This window comes from Rhyacophila brunnea, unplaced genomic scaffold, assembly GCF_057557595.1.
Source record: "Rhyacophila brunnea isolate RB1 unplaced genomic scaffold, BYU_Rbru_1.0 scaffold_3, whole genome shotgun sequence".
NCBI classification, from domain to species: domain Eukaryota; kingdom Metazoa; phylum Arthropoda; class Insecta; order Trichoptera; family Rhyacophilidae; genus Rhyacophila; species Rhyacophila brunnea.
In genome coordinates, this window is record NW_028232965.1 from 35251352 (window position 1) to 35274675 (window position 23324).

A 23324-nucleotide genomic window follows, 5' to 3' on the forward strand; every position below is an offset into this window, starting at 1 on the left:
TGAACAGAGTGAAACAACAAGTAAAAGAAAAAAAAGAAAAAAAAAACATTTATTTTTACTTTAAGCTTGGTTTTTGATTGGATTTTTCTGCCTTCCATATTTCACAGTGCAGCGTGATTTTCATATATTTTATATCTTCCCAATATTCTCTTGTCTTTATTTTTCAGCCATATTATAATATTATGTAATTCTCTTCTTGCAGTTGGCAATGACTAAAATCATTTAAATTTCTTTATATAGTTATATGATACTGGTTGGTTACAACTGAACTCTAGGTGCTATCTACCGTAATGGATACCCTACCTATAGTTTAAAGTCCGGACCGGTAATTGTGAAGACGGAATCCATAGATTAAGAAGTAACAACAAAAGCGAATGGCTTTATGAACAAACGTTGTCTCTTTAATGCAGGGATAAAAAAATACATCGACAAGTTACTAAACAAAATGACACAACATAATATAGTTTTTATATATACGCATTTTATTTTGTTAACATGTTTAGAAGTTGACACAAAGAAAATTACGACATAGAAGCACATTATATAGGTACAAAGCAAAAAATCACAGCTAGGCAATAATTTTTTTAATGGAACAAACTATCAAATGTGTTAATAAGAGTGTTGAATCTTACATCACAAGTTAATATGTAAGCAGCAGAATGATAGTGGTTACATTTTTTTCTATCTAAATACCTAGTACATCTATGGTAATTCATGTAGTCTTATTTTTCCAGTGGCGTAGCAGCCTATTAGGCCCCTACGTAAAATTCATATAAGTATTTTTCTAAAATTGAAACACACGTAATATATAATTTCCTCCCGCGTGTTGGCGTTAGTTATTGTACGAAAATATAAATTAACTAACCGATTTAAAAATGTTTACTTCTTCCTTGCTTTCATTTTACGAATATTCGTGGTACCAATTTGGATTTGCAATAATAATCGACAACAACAAAAAGTATATATTATGTAATCATTGGAAATAGAAAGTTCGAGTGTCGGATTTTTACATTCAGATTCAACTATTCTATAAAATAACTTTTGATTGAAAGCTTGTTAGTTTTACAGAAATGTCTTTTTTTAGTTTATGTTAAAGTTTTAAGTGTACGTGCACAATGAATATCACCGATTGATACGCATGACAGGGCTCTAATACAGTGTCGATGTATTGAACAACTCGTTGCGGAGAGCGGTGTTTATTGAAAATTAGTTCCTACAATACGGAATAATGACGTTTTTTGCCTCGGCAACAAGTCGAATCTGAATTATCCAGGTATAGACACTAGGGAAGTCATATCGAAAGAAAAAAATATCGATTCTCGAAAGAATCGGTATTAATTATTAATGATGCTTGTCAGCGAGGGATTTGTTTCTAAAAAAATCGCAAAATCGGTAATGGATATCGAAAGAAAGTATCGACACTTTTTTGATGTCCCTATTTGACACCTGTTATTGATCACGCCGAGTAAAGTAGCATGGTTTGATACTATGATACCTGCTTCTGTAATTTGGACAGCTCAATCGCGGCAGCTAATCGGTTACAAATCTTACACAAACATGGACCCATCCAAACCAACCGGCCCCGCACCACACTCAGTCTTAATCGAGTATATCACGAAACCCTACGTTTGGATGTGAAGCATCAGCAGTTGTTTACGCCTGAGAATGTATCAGGAGCAGATATCCAAGCCTGAGATCGAAACGCTCTCGAGTGAGCTCTGACTGAGTTTACTGAAATACGTATTTTAATAAATAGTCCTATGGCATATAAATCTTACACCTAATTTTAATAAAAAAAAAACACAAAATAAAACTTAATTAACCTAACCTAACGCCTAGTTATGCAACTGCTAGATGCCGACTCCGGCCTAGTCCCCGAAGGGGTATCAATTTACTTGGCGTCGCAATATATGTATTTACTCCTTATAATATTATATAAACCCATCCTTCTCTACCTCTGACCTAATGGGATAGTGTTGAAAGTTGCACGAATAAGCAAAATGATCATTTAGGTTTGATTCGATTTAATTTAAAGGAATTTATGTGTATAATTTTATAATGTAGGTCATTTTCTCATTGAAATAATATTGAATCTTGTACACTTTCCGCGCTCCTTCTATGGCATAGTGAATGTAATGTTATTTTGATCATTCACCGGTATAGACGTATCAATCAGATAACGTTGTATTTGACAAATTTGCTAATATACCGCTTAGTAATAATATAATATCCCAAATATTATGTTTGTTAGTGTATCAGTAATGCACGTTTTATTAGGTAAGATATTTCCCACGAGTTATTGAGATTATGAGAATTTGATCTAGATTTGGAATAAGCGTATCTAAAAGCATGGTATAAAACGGATACATGTATGTATTTTAAGTTCATTTATCATTTCATTATATCGGCAAAGTGCTGGCAACTTGGTCGTAAATAAAACACAATAAATAATAAATAATAGCACCATTTATACGAAAGTCACAGTTGAGTAATGAAATAATTATTTTAGTATGAAGTATCACGGTAACAATGTAGACTAAATAATATATGATACAAATGAAATGCGTTCGTTTTTAGTCACATCAAAATAATTATTTTCAAAGTCACAGTTTTTGAATTATTTATAATTGTATGTAATTTACTAAAAATTCTTAAAATATTTAATGTTAAGGCCTTGTCCACACTGCGCGCTTTGACTCGCGCGCATTCCAGGTACATGTGACCTCATTGAGCCGTCCACACGCACTCGCGCCGTGACGACTGTCGCGCGCGGCCGAGGTACAGGTGACCTCGTTAAGGTGTCCACATGCACTCGCGCCATGTGGACAAGGCCTTATGCTAATTAATTTTGCTATGGAAATACCAATAATTATATTCGAAAATCTGAGCTATCAGATAAATTAACCCTGTCACACTGGCAATAATTTATTATTTAGAATGGTGTTAAATGTGGATTTTTGGTGGAAAATCATTAGTTATAATAATTAAATTTAAAACATCATAATTTATTATATTTGAAGCGAAGGTATTTGGATTTTTTTTGGAATCTTATGTAACGAATGTGGCACTTGGCAAAGAAGGTACAACCACGATTTTTGCACGTTGTACAGCGACCGTCACCATTGTCTCACATGTGGAAGGCGACTTCATAGAGCAGACCATTGATTGTCTCAAGAAAGGACACAACAGCCCAAGACACTTTCTGCAATACAGGAAAAGGAGTGTCGGGAAACCTAGACTGACGTTCATGGATTATGTAGAAAGGAACGCATCATCTTTAAGGCAGCGGAGGAAGGTTGCAGTCAGGGAACACAGAAATAATGAGAAGTGGGTTGTCTTTTGGGTGAGACTGTGACAAAGTTTCATTCTCGAATGTGGAGAAATATGTTATGATACATTTAAACAAGTGTTAAAGAATATATAATTTTCAATAGCAATATCATTAAATTAAGTTTGTCATTTAAACTAAACGCGCGTTCAATATTGGTAATATTTGGGAACATTTAAGTGAGCTTTATATTCATTGTGTTTTATTATCTGACCGTCATTAGGTCGTAAATCTTAACTTACTTCAAAGCGTTGGTCCGTGGCCACTAGCTTTCACATTTCTATCTTACCAATCTGTTGTGTGGTCATCAAGGTCAGGCACACATATTTGTTTTTTTTTCCTAATGTACAATGACGATTGGTGAAACCTCTCTTCCATGGGTACTTTTAAATTAAATTCATGTTTATTCAGTCAAAGAACACTTTGGTGCATGGTGACATCAGTCATAAGTAACTGCTATCTACTAAAACATTCCCGGTCATAAAAAAATACTAATGTTTCACACAAAATGTTGGATCCTGTGATACGCCCGATTAAGACCGGGTGTGGTGTAGGACTGGTTAATTTTGAAAGGTCATATTAATTTATTTAATTACGCGGCATACATAATAAGGAAGTTGAGATTTTTCCCGGATGAGGCGAAGATCCACATTGAGTATGATGTAATTCAATAAAGCAGTTATTTTCGAAATTTCTCATGAATAATATATTTAAAAAAATTGAGCGAATACATTAGCTGCTGACGGAGAGTTTCTAAAAAAAATGACCCAGTGAAGCATCTGCGTTGTTGAAGATAGTAATTAACAAGCGCAGTAGCGATGTTCATGACCCATAAAAACATGAGATTTTTAATTATTCTCGTAGGTTAAATAATAATTATCTGTTTGCTTTCCAAACAAACGTCCCACGCAGAGGTGTTCGATATTATTGCCGTTGGCATGATATTCACATTTTTATTATTAATAATGATACACCGTTATAATACGCATCGAAATGATGGGTTGTTTATTGTAATTTTAACCTTAATATTGTAATTATTATTGTAGAATATACGATTTTTTTATCGGTAATTAAATTATTAATGATTTATGAATTACTCAGTAGAATTTTCTTTAGTCGATGATTTAATTTTTAATGACTACTTAGTTTTTTATATTTTAAAATCAGGTTTCCAATATCGTATGAATTTATTTTGAAAAACATATTTTTGTTTCAAAGAAATAATATAATTGAGGTGCTGAAAATTGAATAAGTATAAGTGCACAATAGCTGCGCAACATTCTATGACTTATTAATTATAAGGTGTCATTGTCAAATGCACGAAAAATATTAAAATTCCTGTATTTTTATAAATGTGTTTATTATTTAGTGATTGAATAGTGGGACATATCAAACGGAAACATTAAAATTACATGTACGGTTGCTATGGCAATAATAATAATATTCTAAACACCACGTCCATGCAATAATACTCCAATGCTGATAGCAATTGTTTAATTCCTGTTTCAGGCATATCTTTATTTTGTCAATATAAGGTCGATGTAATGTCTGTACTTTTTTTTGTATCTGTTAGTGTACGCTATAATCTTCCTTTACACCCTGCCATGGCGTTTATCCAGAAAATGAACTTTTATATTGTGATGTTTGATATACAGAGTAGAGCATTTTGTAACGTGAAACAGCTGAAAACTATTATAATAGAGATTCTACCACGGAAAGGGCCAGCTTATTAATATACCAAAATAGTGTGAAAATATACGGGTGGTATATAAAAAGGTGACGTCTTAAAAAATGTGGTGCCTTAAAAAATACTACTTTACTATTTTCCTTTTTTCATTATATGTCACTAGACTTGTACTCGTTTGCTCCTCAGCATCTCAATTATTATTATTACTTACATATTGTATCAGTAATAATTAATTATGCATGCATATATGCACATATTGCATTTACGATGCACACTATGCAACCATAATATGCCAAATGTTAATAATACAGTATGTGTAATCATAAAAGAATTAGCATATAAAATTGTAATGCTTTACCGTTATATTTAGCAAATATGTAAATAATATCGATATTTAAAATACGTCTATTAAAAATAGAAAGAAAAAATAAAATGTCATTTATGGACTTTTATTTTTCTTATTTTTAGACATTATTTTGTAAGATTAGCTGTGTTTTTTCCATACATATCACGCAATATATAAAATTAAACTTTTTAATGCATTTTAAGTTGTAGGCCACTATCAGTATTAATTGCCAACTGCCATTGACAAAAATATGCCAGATAGGATATGAAAATATGCTATTTCGCAGGAAAATCGTTAAATTTTCTTATAATTAATTAAATAATTAATTTAATTAAATATGTGTAATATTAAGCTATTGTGATGTCGAAAAACGCTAGATTTAATGCCTTTACGCAAGATGCGTATTTTGCAAGCTAGATGTCTATCCAAAAATGGTAGATCTAGTAATAAAAACGCTTAATTGTTGGCACTGGCCACTATATGGTTAATACATTCGTAGTCCAATGCGCAAAGCCCTGGCCTTTATGTGATTTTATCAAAGTCTGGGTGTCTGTAGTTGCTTCACTTCTATTACTAACTACACTACTGTCATTGGGCCTTGTGGCCTGTTGTACCGTTATTAAGAATATAGATTTATATTTTTTTTCAAATAGGTACATTATATGATGCAGATGACAATGTCGAATGCATATTTTCGCCGTTTAGGAAAACGTCACAGCAGAAATGGAGATTTAATTAATTAATTAATATTCCATTCATTTCAAAAACATCCTACTTAAACCGTCAACTTATTACAAATTACGTAGGTAGTAAATGTTTCCACGGAAAAATGAAGTTAGCTGATATTTCATACACTTTTAAACGTTCAAAGATTAATATCTCAATATTATATTTTTGTTTATAGTGACCGTTGTCCCAAAGGTGACGACACGGTTTCAAAGCTAATATTCGAAACATCTTATAGGATATAGGTGTTTATTTATGTGCAACTCACCAAAACTCTCCATCATTTGTAACCCTGACGCTGAGTAAATCTCGGTCCCGGTCCGACAGGCCGTGCCATTCCCAGGAGGCGGCCGACCAGGCCCCGGCCCACTCCCCACGCCCCCAGGGGTTCCTGAGCCTCACGAGGGGGGTCTCGCCACCCTGCCCTCGCACCCTGGCCAGCCCTGTCACGCTGTAAGCATGCTGCGTCATCAGGCCGTTCCGTAACCTCAGCTGCCGCTTTTCTTTCTCCTGTGGAAAAGATTTTCACGTGATAATTTAATTATTTCTGCGTTGAACCATTTTTCTTACGAGACATGCAATACACTGGGTACTGTTATGAAAAATGATTGTCGATAGGTATTTTAACAGTTTTTGAGAAAACCTATTATAAAACTTGTCGAAACCAGCTATTCTTGGCATTATATTTATAACGTAAATATTTAATACCTACCAGTCAAAATTTAATACTGCTAAAAATACTGAAATGTTATAAATTGTAATAATATTTATTTCCATAAATACATCAATGAAGAAAATTAGTACTTAATAGAATATATCAATGTATGTTTTTTTGATATTTTCTAATTAGGGATGACAAAAAAAGTATCGATTTCTTTGATAGATATTAATTCATTAAGTACCTACTTTGATATTTTATTCCGATATGATATGAATACTCTTTTAATAGTTTATTGATAGATAGATAGATCATTGTTTTGAATGTGCAGGATCCCATAGACTTTTCGTATACATACTATACGGAACGCATTCTGACAATTGGAATAGGTTTTAGGGGTCACAAAGATATATAAAGTCGATGTTGCCAGGTGATATTAGTGGTCAATTTTTTTTATTGAGATGATTCTGTTTCTTTCATTAACCATAATACTAAAACTAATATCATATGCATAGATATAGTAAAGAAACCAATTTGGGTGATTCTATACAAAAATGCTACTAAATAAAATAATTTAAGCCAAAGAGGATCCTAAGAATCGATAATTTTGAACACATTGCACTACCCGCTATTTTTATTTTTTCAAACGGGACGAACCGTTCTACGACCATGCCGATGGCATGGTACAATTATTGCATTTTCAATCAATCCCTGATTCGATCTTGGTTTTATTGAACAACTCAGTGGGTTATAAGAAAAAAAATTAAAACCACAATAAAAAAAAAATGACCACTAATATCACCTGGCAACATCGACTTTATATATCTCTGTGACCCCTAAAACCTATTCCAATTGTCAGAATGCGTTCCGCATATTATGTATACGAAAAGTCTATGGGATCCTGCACTAGAATAAGTTGGTAGATCGCCCATTTATGAAACCATGGGTGCGGGTTCAAACACCGCTTCTGCCAAATTTATACTTATACATTTTTTTAAATTTTGCTCGATCTACAGTAAGGACGTAATAATAATATGTTGCGCAAATGTCAAAAAACCATTCCCCGAAAAAAACTGTTAATATATACCTTCCACTCTCACTAAATTTACGCCATGTACATACAGAGAAACAATGTCAACCTTATAAAATATTTATTATAATTATCTTTATTTATTAAATCATAAATTGTTTTTATGAGTTTTTACAATTACGGCTTCATTTTTATTACTTTTTCCGAAATTTAATGGGTGGTTCGTGCCATGTTGCCGTTTTTATGACGTTGCCAACTCCGGGTTGTACAACCTTATAATATGATGACAACCGTATGAAATACTAGCAATTTTCAATTTTCTTCTTGTCATGCCATCCCTTATCGGAGGTTGGTGACCACCAGGGCGGTTTTTGCTCTATCATCTGCTACCTGGAAAAGTTCAGTGGAGCTACAACCATGAAGGTTTTTAATTCACGAATTTCCAATACATCAAAGGTTTACTTATATTACTTTTTAAACTTTTAACTTAGTGCCCACTTCTTTATTTCTTATGCTTCAATATTCTTGGTATATAATATAATGTAATACTACGTGTTATTTATTTCCTCTTCCTGTTTTCTAAAGTTTCTTACTTAAAACTTGAAAGTACAATCCAAGAGTAAAAGCTTTCTACCTGTACTTGAATTATTAGTAAGTGAAACTTCTAATTAAGTTTTACGAAACGCGACATAGTTAATTTTATAATGTATAATTAAATTAAATGTACGCAGTAATTTAATTAATTCTACAAGAATGTTGATAATTATAACACACTTAAATTCCATATGCCACTGGGGAAGACTCCATACTAAGCAATTATTTAATGTTTACCATGAGTTGTAAAAGTACTTTGAATAATAAAATCATAACGTGTGAAATCAGCGATAACTGATATATAATCATAACTATTTTATATGAAAATAGATAGTGCCAGATTTTGGAGAAATGCAAAAGATTCTATAGTAAATAATATTTAAAATAAGGAAAACTTTGAGTAACGGAAAACTGCAGTGTTAATTTTAATTTATTGGATGCATATATTGACAACATACGAAAGATGCAATTTAGTATATTGTACGTTTCAAAATATTTTAAATAATCAATATAAAACATTAAAAAGAAAGAAATAGATTTAAAAAATATATTTATAGAACTGTAAGATGCGCAATCGTTGAATAATTTAATCTTATTATGACATTATTATAATATGGATATTTTTACGATTACATTAGTTTAATAGGATCTTTCGGAAATGCAAATGATATTTTGAATACATAATAATTTTAAAACATTTTTAAATTTAAAAAAAAAAACAACCATTTATATAAAAAATAAAAATATGCATTTTTTTCGACCATGTCAGATCCTGATAGAATCATATGGGCCTCCACAGAGTGTAGGTTTGTATTGACAGATTTTGTTTTTTACGAGAAATGGATGTCAGCCACTTGCTCAACTTATTAAGTCCATACCCTGACACACACAAATTGAAAAACAATATGTGTACTTGCCAGACCCAAGGTTCGAACCTGGGACCCACGGCTTTATAGTCCAACGCTTAAGCCGCACGGCCACCATGGGTGTAAATATGCATAAGTAACTTAAAATCCTTTTCATAAACGATACTTCTTTTGTTGAAAGGTTCGAGAACAGGATTAATAAAAAAATACAAGAACTACTTAGTGTACATTCTCAATTGCATATAATAAATATATTGACAAACGTAATGTAAGTAGGTGAGTATGTTGGAAAGATTAAAAATAATATCAAGCATGCCTTCTGTTTGTATAATTCCATATTTATAGTTTCCCGCTTTCTCTGACAATTTTTTTTAAATCTCGTACACATAAAATGTTAAATCACATGTTTACACTATATTAATTGCCAAAGAACTTTTTAATTGCGAAAAAAACTCGCTGTCTTTCCCGTTTTCTTAATCAGGCACTCTAATTGCGCGAAACGATACACTCTTCTTTAGCAAGTTGTTATAGGCAGCAATTGTAGATATACATCATAAGTTTAGTATACTGTATACAATATACAGGTACTTGATATTTATAATACGGCATTTTATAGAAGAGCGCTGATTATTATATTACATGTAAATTGAAATTGTTTATATGCAATAAGCAATCTATAAAAATGTGCCAAGGTTTCCAGTGTTATGTATATTTTATTTTGTTCCACACCCTTAAAGTTTCCAGCCATTGACCACGTAACACGTAGGGATCGTAAAGCTCCAATAATGCGCCTCAGGTTTGGTAGACCCAGGGAAAGCAAAAATAAGGGTGTTATTTTTGGGTGTCGTTGTAAGAAGGTTCGATTCTCGAGTGTAGGGAAATATGAGATAAACTATTTACTATTTACGTTTGTATCATAATATATTATGCATTAAAAGTTGTCACATAAACGCAGCGCGCATTCAATATTCATAATATTTCAGTAGATTCAGAGGGCTTTCTCAGCTATTATTAGTATTCTATGTATATTATTCTTGGCCCCTTTATCAAAGTGTTGATCCATGGTGATTGATATTCGCATGTATATATTATTAATCTGCGAGTGAATCAGAAGGAAAATAGATTAAAGGAATATCATGATTTCGGTGGCATGATCGCTTACAGATGTAAAAGTGGTCAACTAGAGAAGGGGGCGGACGATCGGACAGAGTGGAGGAGTCTGCATGTGAAGGCCAAGGTTCACCTTGGACTTTAGTGCCAGAAAAGAAGAAGAATACAAGTGCAGTGACGTTCCGAGACAAAATGCCAAAAACAAAATATTCAAGTTATACACATTTATATTTTTAAAAAATCGATGTTTTTTAAAATATATATAAAAAATATTAAAACGATGAATTAGTCAAAAATCTAAACGACAAAAAATTGAAAACTTAATTAACTAAATTTTAATAATAAATATGACCATAAAATATAATATAATAATAAGATGTGACCCTGCAACGAATTCAAATTTTATTACATTTTTTTACAGTTGTAAGTTTATCTTTAAATGAAAAAAAAATTTAAAAATCTCTTTAATGTTTTCAGATACATACTAATTAATTAATACAGTTGAAATTGTAAATTATCCAAAAAAAATCTCAAATTGCAAGCTTCGAATTTTTCCGCTAGGTTCTCTGCTGGCATGCCTCTCCCCCTTAAACATTTTATTAATTAATTAATACATTTTTTTTCCAACCAATGAGCTATTTTTTAATAGAAAGATAAGTTTAGGTAGCTATTTCTATATTTGTACGAAATGATTCTCCTCGATTTGCCGCCCTTCGAGTAACTGCCGTCCCCAAGCGACGCTCAATCTGCCTACCCCCACGGGGCGTCACTGTACAAGTGTATATGATTCTACTGTGTAATTACCATATCGTCTGCAAGATGGAGCATATAGATGACCCACAATACAGTCAATACCCTGCTAACAGCATGATGTTAATTCCGGATCGACCGATAAAAGCGTGATGAACTAACATTTACATTATAATGCGTGAGAAAATAAACACTCTCTGAAATCTATATAAAAACTATTTATAAACATTTGTATAACACCATTTAAAAATATTTTGGTGCAAATGTTCAATTTTTCAGCCGCGGATGGAAAACGTTTGCACTAATACTGACAAACAAGTAAGTGTAGGTTTGTATGGAGAAAACTGTTTAGTGTTTCATCGGATATAGCCACACATGGTCTCTTGGAATGTCGTATTGATTAAAGTTTGCATTTTTTTACAATTTAAGCTGTACAAACTGGATTTCATTTGATAGTAATATTTGTAGGTAAAGAAGGAAGTACGTTGAGTTTCAAAAAAATGATTGAGACAAATGTTTAAAGAACATTTGTATAATGTGTCCATGCACTTGTTTTAGGCTAGTCATACTAAGCTATGTAGAGCTTACAAACTAATGCTGTAAGGTGCCTACATCCGTATATCTCTGAATATTTCTCTATTATACTTGACTAAAGCATAGTTTTTGAGTTTTTATTCGTTTATTATTTTACATTCTTGGTATTCGCCATTCGAGATAAGAAAGTACGCTAGTACCCAATGTATGTAACCATGGCTCCCACAAGAGGGGGCTGACAGGGCTCTAGCCTGGGGGCCCGGGCTCAGAAGGTCGACCAGATATGTGAGATGAACACACATCAAAAATTTGCTTTAATAGTGAAAAAAGTTGCCTGTGGCGCTTTTTTACTTCAATAGTGTTATTATATTAAAATATATGGTTGTATGATACAATTTTTCATTGTGTGTCGATACTCGGCAACTCCACAATTCAAATGGATGTATTAAAAATATACCTTAATTTTACTAAATACACCATTTAGAAAACACTACTGTAAAGCGTCATACCGACTTTACTCATAGCGATAGATGATAGATAGGGGGGGCCCCACCAAAGATCCTAGCTTGGGGGCCCGCTTCAGGATTTGGGGGACATGTATGTAACATACATAATATTGAATAATGTAACGTCTAACAAATATTGGATAGGTACAGGAATGTGTAGTATAAATACCTTTCAATTATCATTAATTAACCGTACCTAATTTCGCATATGAAAAAATCGTACATTTCAAAATGATGGGTAAATATTAGGCAAGTAACTAATTTGGATTTGATAAATCGAACAAATAAAAGCACAAAGATGCCTCCGTGCGTAAGTTAACAAACAAATATACTTTTGCCTACGATATTTTTCGTTAATGCAGGTTAGTAAAATATGGCACTGATAATTATTGTTAATTGGTATTAGAATTTTATTTCAAGGTGTGGTAGAAAATTTGAAAACGACACCCAAATTATACATTGTGACATGAAAATGATAGTAGCGATAACCAATAAATAAAACTATTCAATTGAAACATAATATCATCGGAGTTTCAAAACTATTTTTATACAAACATTCATTTTCCAATGTTGAGTAACATTTGAGAAAGTTTCCACGCAATAAACTGATCTTAATATGTATATACATAGTATGTTGATTTTAGTGTCGGTTTTATATACATACATGAAGCACCAAAGCACTGAGATATTTGAAGGGAAGGATAGTTATGTTCTCAGATTTTTTTTCACTTTGATTATTTATGCGTAATTTGATGTTTTATACTGAATATACTAAATTAATTTTAAATATTTTACCTACTTTCGAACGACGCGACCGCCACATATATGAAAATCGACACTGGTTGATTTGTTTAATTTTAAACCATTTAATTATTAGTAGATTATATAAACCTAATATATACATTTATAACCAAAAAATACTTTATAATAATATGAGTATTTAGGAAAATTAATAACATTATCACTATCAGTCTCCCCTCTTAAAAAAGAACAGCATTACTTCATATTATATTATTAATTTGTCAACTTGGTGTTCAAATCTGGAAAATATTTGATTAACTTGGTAATATAATACTGCTTACCGTAACATATTTATTTATATTAGGCACGTTTTCACAATTTCTTAAAAAAAATATCAGAATTAAATAGTTGTTGAAAGTGTCATTAAAAAAAGATGAAACTGGTTTTTGGTGGAAATTTGTTGTGATAATTAATTACTACAAGTTAATTTGTATTCTAATTAAGTATATCTTATTTCACAACAAGAAAAAATATGTTTATAATATTAATTTTAGAGATATTAATTGAATCAACCATACTGAAAAAACTCCAAATATTCTTAGAATATACACAACATTATTTTTGAAGTTATACTTCTTTTGGCGCGTTTGGGAAAACAGATCGGAGTGTATTTTTGGCGTGTAACGAAGTTGCGCGCGCCGATGCAACACATGATTTATTATTATGATTATATTCATTTCGGTCTCAAGGGTACATATGCGCATAGTGACATTTAGTTAGTCATTCAATGCAACCAAGTAAACAGCACGAGTTGTAAACATAACCAATATTGTGTCATAATAAATATATATGTTTATAAACAAATTTCTGGAGACTAACATTCTACACTGTTAATTTATATTCATAAAACTTTATTTATATTGGAGTGTATATTTATTTTTCACTGTAGGCTATATTTATGTAAGTATTATTTATGAGTAAAATTGTATATCAATAAATAAATAAACTTTGTAAATGTAGGCTTGGTAAATAATTCAAAAAATATATTAAAATTTGATTTTTTATTAATACACTAAGGGCACTTCTAAATCGACTATAACCGGTGTATGGCAAAGATGAGTTTTGGTCCAATACAATAATTAAATTACAATTATTATATGCTATATGAGACACAGATGAATCGTTTCACACGGTTTCAACAACCTAATCCACTGTAATATTAATAGACTCAGGTAACGGCTTATTTTGTTTTGTTACGCCAAAGAAGTATAACATCTAACGCGCGTACATAAGTACACACACCATTTTTTTTTTTATTACTATCGTTAATATGCATTGGTAATATGCAAAAGTATAGGGACACACTTTCAATTTAAATTATATAAATTTAAAATATTACTTACAGGTGTGATAGTTGCTATTAGTAGACTGGATCTTGGTACGGCGCTATTGAGGACTTGGAAGGTCAGGTAACGATCTTGGTGACTTAATCCAAAGCTTTGGACAATGCCCCCGGTTAGGTCTTGCAGTGATCTTGTTGTCGATCCATTTATTAAATTTTCATAGTTTCCATATAATCTGAAATAAAATATTATAGGTATAATAGCATAAGAAATGCGTAGATAAAAAAGTCTTATGTGAAAACTCGTCATATCTACTAATACACTCTAATAGACAATAAAACAACTCGAATTGACTTCTTCATATATTATGCAAGCCATTAAATTAGGATGCCTTAGAGGTCATAGTTTCTTAACCAGTGCTCCGCGGACCACTGGTGGTCCGCGAATATTTTTGGGTGGGCCGCAAAAATTTTCTGCTGTTCAAAAATAGTTAGTATGCATTTTTAAAAGCTTAGGTATATTAAATTTCAAGTAAGTAATAAATAGCTTTCAGAACTCGTGCACCTATTTCCGGAATGAATGACAATATTGTTTATAGTCATAAATCGTTTCATAGAAGGACGTGGTTTACCTAGAAATCCAACATTTGAAGTGGGGTTGTATTATATTTCGACAATTGTTTCAAAAATAGTGTAAATAAAAATATTTATTATTTTATTCCAACGTTGATGGTCCGCAAAACATTTTTTGATTTTTTTGTGGTCCGCGGATGTAAAAAGGTTAAGAAACATTGCCTTAGATGAGTGGACCTAGGTCACGTTATAATCTATAAAGGATGAACGAGACATCAATAATATTGACTTTCGTTAAGGCATCCAAAGAAATGGTCAATTTTTTGGACAATGGGTGGGTATTTCAGGTTGATTTTTGAAGTTCATATTGATCAAAAGTCACAAAATGTTATAATGTCGAGAATCAGAATAAATGAGACGTATGTTTTAAAATACCGATAAGTCCACAAAAGCAACTTTTTGTGTTTTAAGCGTAAATAGTTGATTTTATATTACTTTTTTACATTATTTTATATTTTCAAATTAGAACAATACGCTAATTTTTGTTTTGTAATAAATATAAATATTAGCATTTGTTTGTAACGTTTTCATTAAATCATTCGATATTTTTTTCGTATAATTTTGGCGAATTTTGGAAGTTATTGATTGTAAAAATAGGAACCATGCACATTCTAGTGCAAGCCATACGACGTCTTGGAAAATTGTTCCTGGGACACTCTCAGCATATTATGCGTTCGTAACGTTACGGTATACGCATACACAGCGGGTGTGGAAAGTTTTAGATCGTGTATCATATCACTCATTACTCATAGAATATGTTCGTAATTTTTGTTAGATTATGATCATATTATTATGTGGACTTAACAGATTTTGGAAACATGTGCTTCAAATAAGAAGCATATTAGCAAATCGAGTCAAAAAAAAAAATCAGTGCACCAGCAATATTGTTCGAAGATAGGTACATTACAAATTTATTAGTATGAAAATTATCAAATGTTGCTTGAAACGCTTGTCATGTGATCGTTCTAGTGTTATATGTGGGGGATATAAAATTGGTGTCAGAAGAAGAGTGCCCATTAAATTATACACAAGTCTCAGTGAGGCTTATTACGGCCGCTTCCTGGACTCAGGTTTACCTCTCGTGTTCCTTGAGTTTTCGCGACCATGGACTTTTACATCACCATCATATTTAATTATGTTGTTGTACAAATAGGTCCAAAAATCTTGGTATGTTGAGGATTCTACATAATGATGGTTTAGTGCAATGATATTGTATGTCCATTTTTTGTTGAAATTGAGTTAAGGTAATATTATACAAAACGCTATTGTCTAAAAATTGTCTTTTCTCGAATACATATGAATGCAATCGACGTGATACAGCTTTATTAAAAACTATGTCAAATTACCGTATATATTATTATAATATGTAATATATTAAGACGATACATCAGTGAAACGGTAAATAATTTTCAACTATAGGCGCGACGAAATTTTGGACTCGCTGGCATTCGGAGAGAGAACGTCGAGCTGGGAACACGTCAATTTGTTTCGTGATGGCGACGGGGGTATTAATCGTCTAAAGATGACTAAAAACGTTACCCATTTACTTGAAAAAGAAAACATGTCAATGAATATATTATTATTGTTACTAATAGAACATACGTTAAAGTGCCCACCACCACCCGTCATATATGCACAGCCGTGGATATGCACGGCCGCTTTCTATGACGCTTTAAACGTGTCTAAAAGAAGTGATTTTAAGTGCTCATTCCGTCCCGAGACGGAGCCGCACGGGACTGATGCTGCAACCATGCACCGTAGTGCTTAAAGAAGAAAATTAAGAAAGAAAATGTTTGTTTTTTGGACTGGCTCTGCTGTCCGCTGACGTGAAGCGCTTTGTGTACCCGCATACTGAGTGTCACGAATTGAAATGGATGAGTCTACAAAAGAGTCGGGACTATCCCGCTCCCCGTACGACGCTGCAAATTTCTCAAATGCCGCAAAGTTGGCCTCGGTTGCTACCAGATCTAATAAACAGAACATTAAATGGACGCATGTTGGATTTATATGACAAATTATATTTCGTTCGGCATGCGTCATTTGCACCCGCGACCCGCAATCCGCGCATGGCCTAGCCACGATCTTTTTAGACCATGCCTCAACTGAGGTAAAGCCTTAAGTGTGCGTACCTATTTATTATTTTAATTTCATTTAAAATTGCCATCAACAGAACCTATCGTGCATAATTGGGTATTATTAATTAATGCATATTATGAAAGAATAATTTTGTTTGCAAAAAGAAAACGGGGATGTTTAAAAACACTAATTTGTAGTGTAACGAAAAGAAAATTGAGTTTCGAACATCTATACTGTATCTGAAATTTACGAATTTAGCAACCTCGATTCGACACGCCCGTCATGAGTACCTAATTTCGCATATTTTTATATTATTTTAAATTTTAGACGTAATCTCACAGAACTATTATCTTATTTTTTTTACTATGTACAAGCGATGACATTATTAATGGACAACGCACTCAATACAGTAGTAATATACAGTAGTAATAATACACTCAATACTCAGTACAGAAGTAAATTCGCGCACAGCGACATTCACACATGCATAGGTAGACGTCACGCAATTTCCATTATGCGATATCACGCATCGGGAGTTTATAGCAATATCACCTTTATTGTAATGGCGTTAGAACATATTATGCTATTTGGCAGACCCGACAAAAAAGTGAGTGTCATTTTTTTTCCAGTTGCTTCGTCCATATTAATGTCATTGTGTACAAGTTACTGAATAAATATTATGCCTTGTCCAGATGGCGCGATTTGACTCACTCGTTAGAACTCGCGGGCATTCCAGGTACAGGTGACCTCATTGAGGTGTCGACATGCACTCGCAGCGTATCGCGGCAAGACACGCGTCATCTGGACAAGCTCTTAATCTAACCTTGAAAACTATATATTATTTAAATGTCATCTTTGTAATGTTATGTGATATGTTACACAGATTATAAATCAACTACAATTAATCCATTATCTATTAATAAAATAAACGAATATGTATATTGATCTATTATTCTCTATTACAATATATCATTATTCATGTGATCTTATGAGATTTCTGTCATTCTACGTAAAATAAATAATTTAAAAAGGTGAAATAGGTATCATTTTTAAATTAAAGATACATTTTACATTTTCACAATCACCGCAGAATTAAAGTTTAAAAAGAAAAATATGCTTGAATTATGGTACGAGGTCAGACAACGTTATCTACAAAAAAGTGTTTTTTTGAGATAACGTTATTTAACATTTACGGATACATGATAGTCAAACAACGTTATGTCAATCTTTTCTAATTTCTTATTAAATCGTCAGTAAAGTTTAACGCTAACTACATAAGTTACCCTTGTTTTCATATTTTTTTAAAACTAACCCTATAGATTTTAACACCATCATAAGCAAGATAAATGTACAATACACAATAAATTATAAAATATTAACATTAGGTTTTAAATAAACATTTCCCTTGTTGAGTTACAAGAATCTAAAATAACGATTTTTGGCTCTCCTGTAAAGTTGCACTTTTGTAGATAGTGTTGTTTGACACTAAGCCCTCGAATAATTCACACAATTTTTGTGTACAATAAATTTAATAAAATATGACAGTACTCACTATGCCTTATTGAGTTTTAGTTGCGATAAATGCTAAAATACAAATCAGCGAATACTCAGTAGGTATTAACTATATATAATCAATTTATATAAAATTTATTAAGAATATTTTTTTATAGAGTCCAGATTTTTAGAAATATATAAGATATTTATTAATTAATATAAGAAGGATGTGTGTATATTAAAAATACTACACATTTCTTTACATCTCTGTATTTCGAAGGTAATAATTTTATCAAGTTTAGTATCAAGATTATCCGTGAGAAATCACACACAGTTCAAATTATGATGTTAGATGAAATTAGAAATTACTAGAGTCACTACGGTTCAATTTTAAACTTCAAAGCTCAAATTTGCGATAATAAAATATGAAGATATTTGATATGCACGACTAAAAATTGTTTCACATATTAATGTATATTGGTATTACATAATTCAAGATAAAATTCCCGTAATACGTATTAAATAGAGATATTGCATATATATAATACTAGTTAATGTTTGATTTACTTCGACCAATATTAATGTGTACAAACTTAATTCGATAAATGATGGAGAGAGTGAGTGACAGATAGACAAACTGAGACGTTAATACGCATTGTATACATATTCACGTAATATTAAATATAACAGAAATTTACGATCTTCGACATATCGTCCTTGGAGGAGGCTGTACTCGGATCTCAACACGCTACCTCCACCCTTCGCCACTGATATATAGGTATATGAAAAACCAACAAGAATTGTATTGTACTATATTTCTCGTAACGCTGAAAATTGTCCCTCATACTCTTTTAATGAAAGTATTCGGGGGTTACTAGACATACGTTAATTATACCATCTCAACCCAACCTGGGGTGTATAATTTGTATGTAAATAAATAATTCACACTCACTTGGCATAAGCTTTTTCCATTAGTGCAGCCCAGAACTCGGTAGAGGTGCTGGAGTGAAGGTAAACTAATCTCCCCCGAAACGTCGGTAATCTGTCGTCTACTAACACTTCTTTCCACTCGCCAAAGTGCCAAAACCTGAATCTGTAACAAAGAGAATAAACATTAATACACACTCTAGCTGACTATAGCGTCTAAGTTACATCGGCGATGAACCTATGGCATGGGTGCCATGTTTTACATGTATGAATAGTCTGCAGGTACGCGAAATAATTGAATAAGCATAAAGGACACAAACTATTTGGTTGTACGATAAGTCAATACTTGTCAACCGTTCCTGTTTGACTGGGATCATTATTGCAAAGAAGATATGCGCCAGATAATACCTCGTAATTTTAGAGGAACACAGATTCATTTTTTTTAAACAGACAAGTTAAAACGAAACGTAGCATTTGAAAAAAATAGAAACGAAAGCTAACAGCTGGCGACAATAGATTTAATTATACTTTGGGGGAAAAAATCCGCACAGACGGAAAACAAAGTCTAGGTAAGAAAGCTGAAAAAATCTTTCCATTTGGATTCTGGATGGAATATTTATTTTATATGGAAATACTGATGGCATTGAAGAAACTTTTGTTGTAAAGAGCTTAAAAGTCTCAACATTTAGAGGAAAAGTGCCCAGTCGAAGCTTAAAGTTCAGTTCCCATTTTTTTTAAATTTTAGCAACCTATTTGTAATATTTTTTTAGCACCCAAGCATAAAAAGGTTCCTCACCATTTCTATAGGACTGAAGTCCATGGTAACTGCAATAAACTTAATGTATATAAGGACTAATAAATAACCCAATGTTATAATTAATTCTACATTTACTTATGAATCACTCAAGGCATGTGTTATTTGTATATATACTATAAGGTTCATAATACGTATACCTAAGATAATACTTCATAGGTACTAGTTTTTTACTTCACGCTAAGTATGAAATTTAATTGATTTGTTCCAGGCATTCAACTTGATGTAGATTAATAAGTAATTCACATATGTTTTATTGCTAGAAACTATCACAAAACATTATTTTCATAAATCACTATTCATCCACCTGTGTACGTTGCACAGTGTGTTGTAATATTTACTGGATCTACGCAAATTTAAATATTATAATAACTGTTTTTGTATTATTTTTTTTAAATAATATTTTCGCGAAGTCATCACATGAAAATGTCTATATATGTTTCATCTTACAGACTTGTAAAGGAATTTTACCAAATTTGACGTTTATAATAGATACCTACCTACGTTGATATCAAAGGAAAATGGTTAGAATTTTCAAACTCTAGAATTCACATGCGCATACAAATATTTTAAGTGTCCCTTTTAAACAATGTTTATTTATCCACACATTGGTTGCTAAATTAAAATGATAACTATTATTTATATTAACTATTACGGTTAGTCTAGACTCTAAAGTCTAGACCAAGATACATCGGTTCGGTGAACATTGGAAATTGTACACAAACTTTAACTATTCGTAATTAATGGTAACATATTTCCGAACATTTTTTTACGTCCAATTACGAACGGTAGCATTGAAAATAGTATAATTATATGTTCTTGGTTTGAACTAATTGTTACAATGCAAATATTAGTTGGTGCGGAAATATTTGACAGGGGAGCGTTTTTTAAGCCGTAAATACGTGATAGAAACGCTTTAATATACATACCTATTACTTTTTTAATCGATAATGTTTAATATTATTTTAAATTAACAGTGGCACCTGTGAATAAAAACTATAACTATACTGTCAGAACACTTTGTCCGTTGCAGAGAACTACAAGTTTTTAAATAAAATGTCATTCACACAAAAAAATATAAATAATAATATAATTTGTTGCTGAAAGGTAACCATGCAATTAAGAGATAACAATACAATAATGAGTATAACTTATTATGAATGAGTTTAAAAATAATCGTACAAGGAACGTTAATATTTATTGGTAGAAATTTACCTAAAATTTTATCCACGCAGCCTGTTTAATATCCTTGCAGTTATATATTATTGAAAACTTTTGTTTGAAAACTGCCTAAACGAATGTATGTTTGAACTATCTTTCGTTCAAAACAATTGTATTGATCGAATAGTAGGGATGACTGGCACTACTTAAATTAATGTTGTGATAGCAGGCTCTCCAGATTTCTTACCTTCCATCCATTCCAAGAAAGCGAACGACGGCTTCCACCGTCAGCGCTTCCTCGCCGGCATTTAGTATCAACACGTAGGTCGGCAGCGTACCTATCATATTATCTGCCTCCAATGCATCTTGTCCATAAAAGGAGATTCAGGTGTTTCTAACATTATTTTACCTACTGGACACAGCGGCGCGCACTTTGTCTCGCGCCGCCTTGCGAACCCAACCATCACTGCGGGTGCATTGGAAACAAAATATCCTCACTAACTTCTGTTACCCATAGACACATTTATCACATGACTAGCTTTAATAAATTGTATATAAAAAAATATTGTTTTATTAAAATTTCACTTACTTATAATTATTACTCTCATTATAATGATTCAACGAGACATGTATTCAAGACCCATTATAGTGCAGTGGCGAAGGGTGGAGGTAGGCTGTAAAGATCTTACATAAATGCTCCACACTAAACTTTGTCAGTCAAACGTGTATGTTTTCATTGAACTAAGACTATAATGTGTTGATAGTGTTTGTTAGTTTTTTAAATCCAATTTCAAGGCATTGTAGATAATAGTCAAAAAATATTCGTTTATCTATAAAATATCTAAAATTATGTCATTAATCCATACATAATTTTAGTTATTTTATAGATAGAAGAATATTTTTTTATCGATCATGGTTTGGTTAGGCAGAGCAAAACAACTAACCAACACAATCTGTAATATGTATATTAATTTAACGAAAATAAATAAGTATGACTGAAAAAATGCACACTATTTTTGTCGGCTCGCCCAAAACATACCTAAATAATTGTGGTTTGGCTTAGGCAAGATGTAATTGAATTTTAAAAACTGGCCAGCACCATTTTCAAATTGTATTCTTAGCTCAATGAAAACAAATAAGTATGACTGAAAAAGTTTAGTGTGCACTATATTTATGTCGAATCTTAACAGCCTACCTCCACCCTTCGCTACTGTTATAGTCAGGCTGTGGCACAAAACTATAAACTTCGATGGTAGTGCTAGGCAGGTAGTTGCATATTGAAAAAAGGGTAATAATTTGAACGAAATATTCATTCGAAAATCTTCATTTATTGCGAACAGATTACCGTATTACATTCTGAGATAATCAATAACTCTAGCACTACCATCGTTATTCGCAAATCAGTGTCACGGCCTGAATATAGTCGACCGTGACATGTAATGAAAGAAGACTTGCAATATTATGAGCAGCGGCAATTTTTTTGATGCATATGATGCGATCGATTAATCAGAAGATTTAAAAAGGGGATTGAAACAGTTCATACCAGGCATACAACACGATTATTAAATTATACCAAAACGATAAAAAGGTGTGTTTTTTACAAATTGAGTAGGTATATGTTACACCCCCGTATGGTCCCATTTTGGAATGTCTCTGTGTATCTGAAGAGGCCCGAGTCGGTATCAAATCCAACAAATAGTAAAGCGCTGATTACGAAAATAAATAATAAATAATAGAGCCGGCAATGCCGTAGCTTATGACGGTTGAAAAATATTGCAATGTCGCCTTTTTGACAATGCTTCTGGTTGAAAGCGAAACACAAGATGGCGGGCAGAACGCTGCAAACAGCCAAATCGCAAACACGTACATTTCTTCCTCCGTAAAATAAATTACTAAAAATGTAACTATTATATAATATTAACTTAAATATACCTTGCCGTTTCCAAAACAATTCCGGTGTGTTATTTGTTCACCTCCAAGTCCTAAAATCCAGACGAAAAA

At 32.2% G+C, this 23324-nt stretch overlaps 1 protein-coding gene across 1 annotated transcript in view; it reads right to left on the reverse strand.

Annotated features, from left to right (window-relative positions):
* LOC147068272 (calpain-9-like) overlaps positions 1-23324 on the reverse strand; it is a 369841-nt gene that overhangs the window by 27633 nt on the left and 318884 nt on the right. The window contains exons 5-7 of the mRNA XM_085953230.1: positions 19374-19514; positions 14280-14454; positions 6356-6597 (exon numbers count right to left, since the gene is read on the reverse strand). Coding sequence (XP_085809356.1) covers positions 6356-6597; positions 14280-14454; positions 19374-19514 — 558 coding nt within the window. The remainder of the gene's footprint in view (positions 1-6355; positions 6598-14279; positions 14455-19373; positions 19515-23324) is intronic.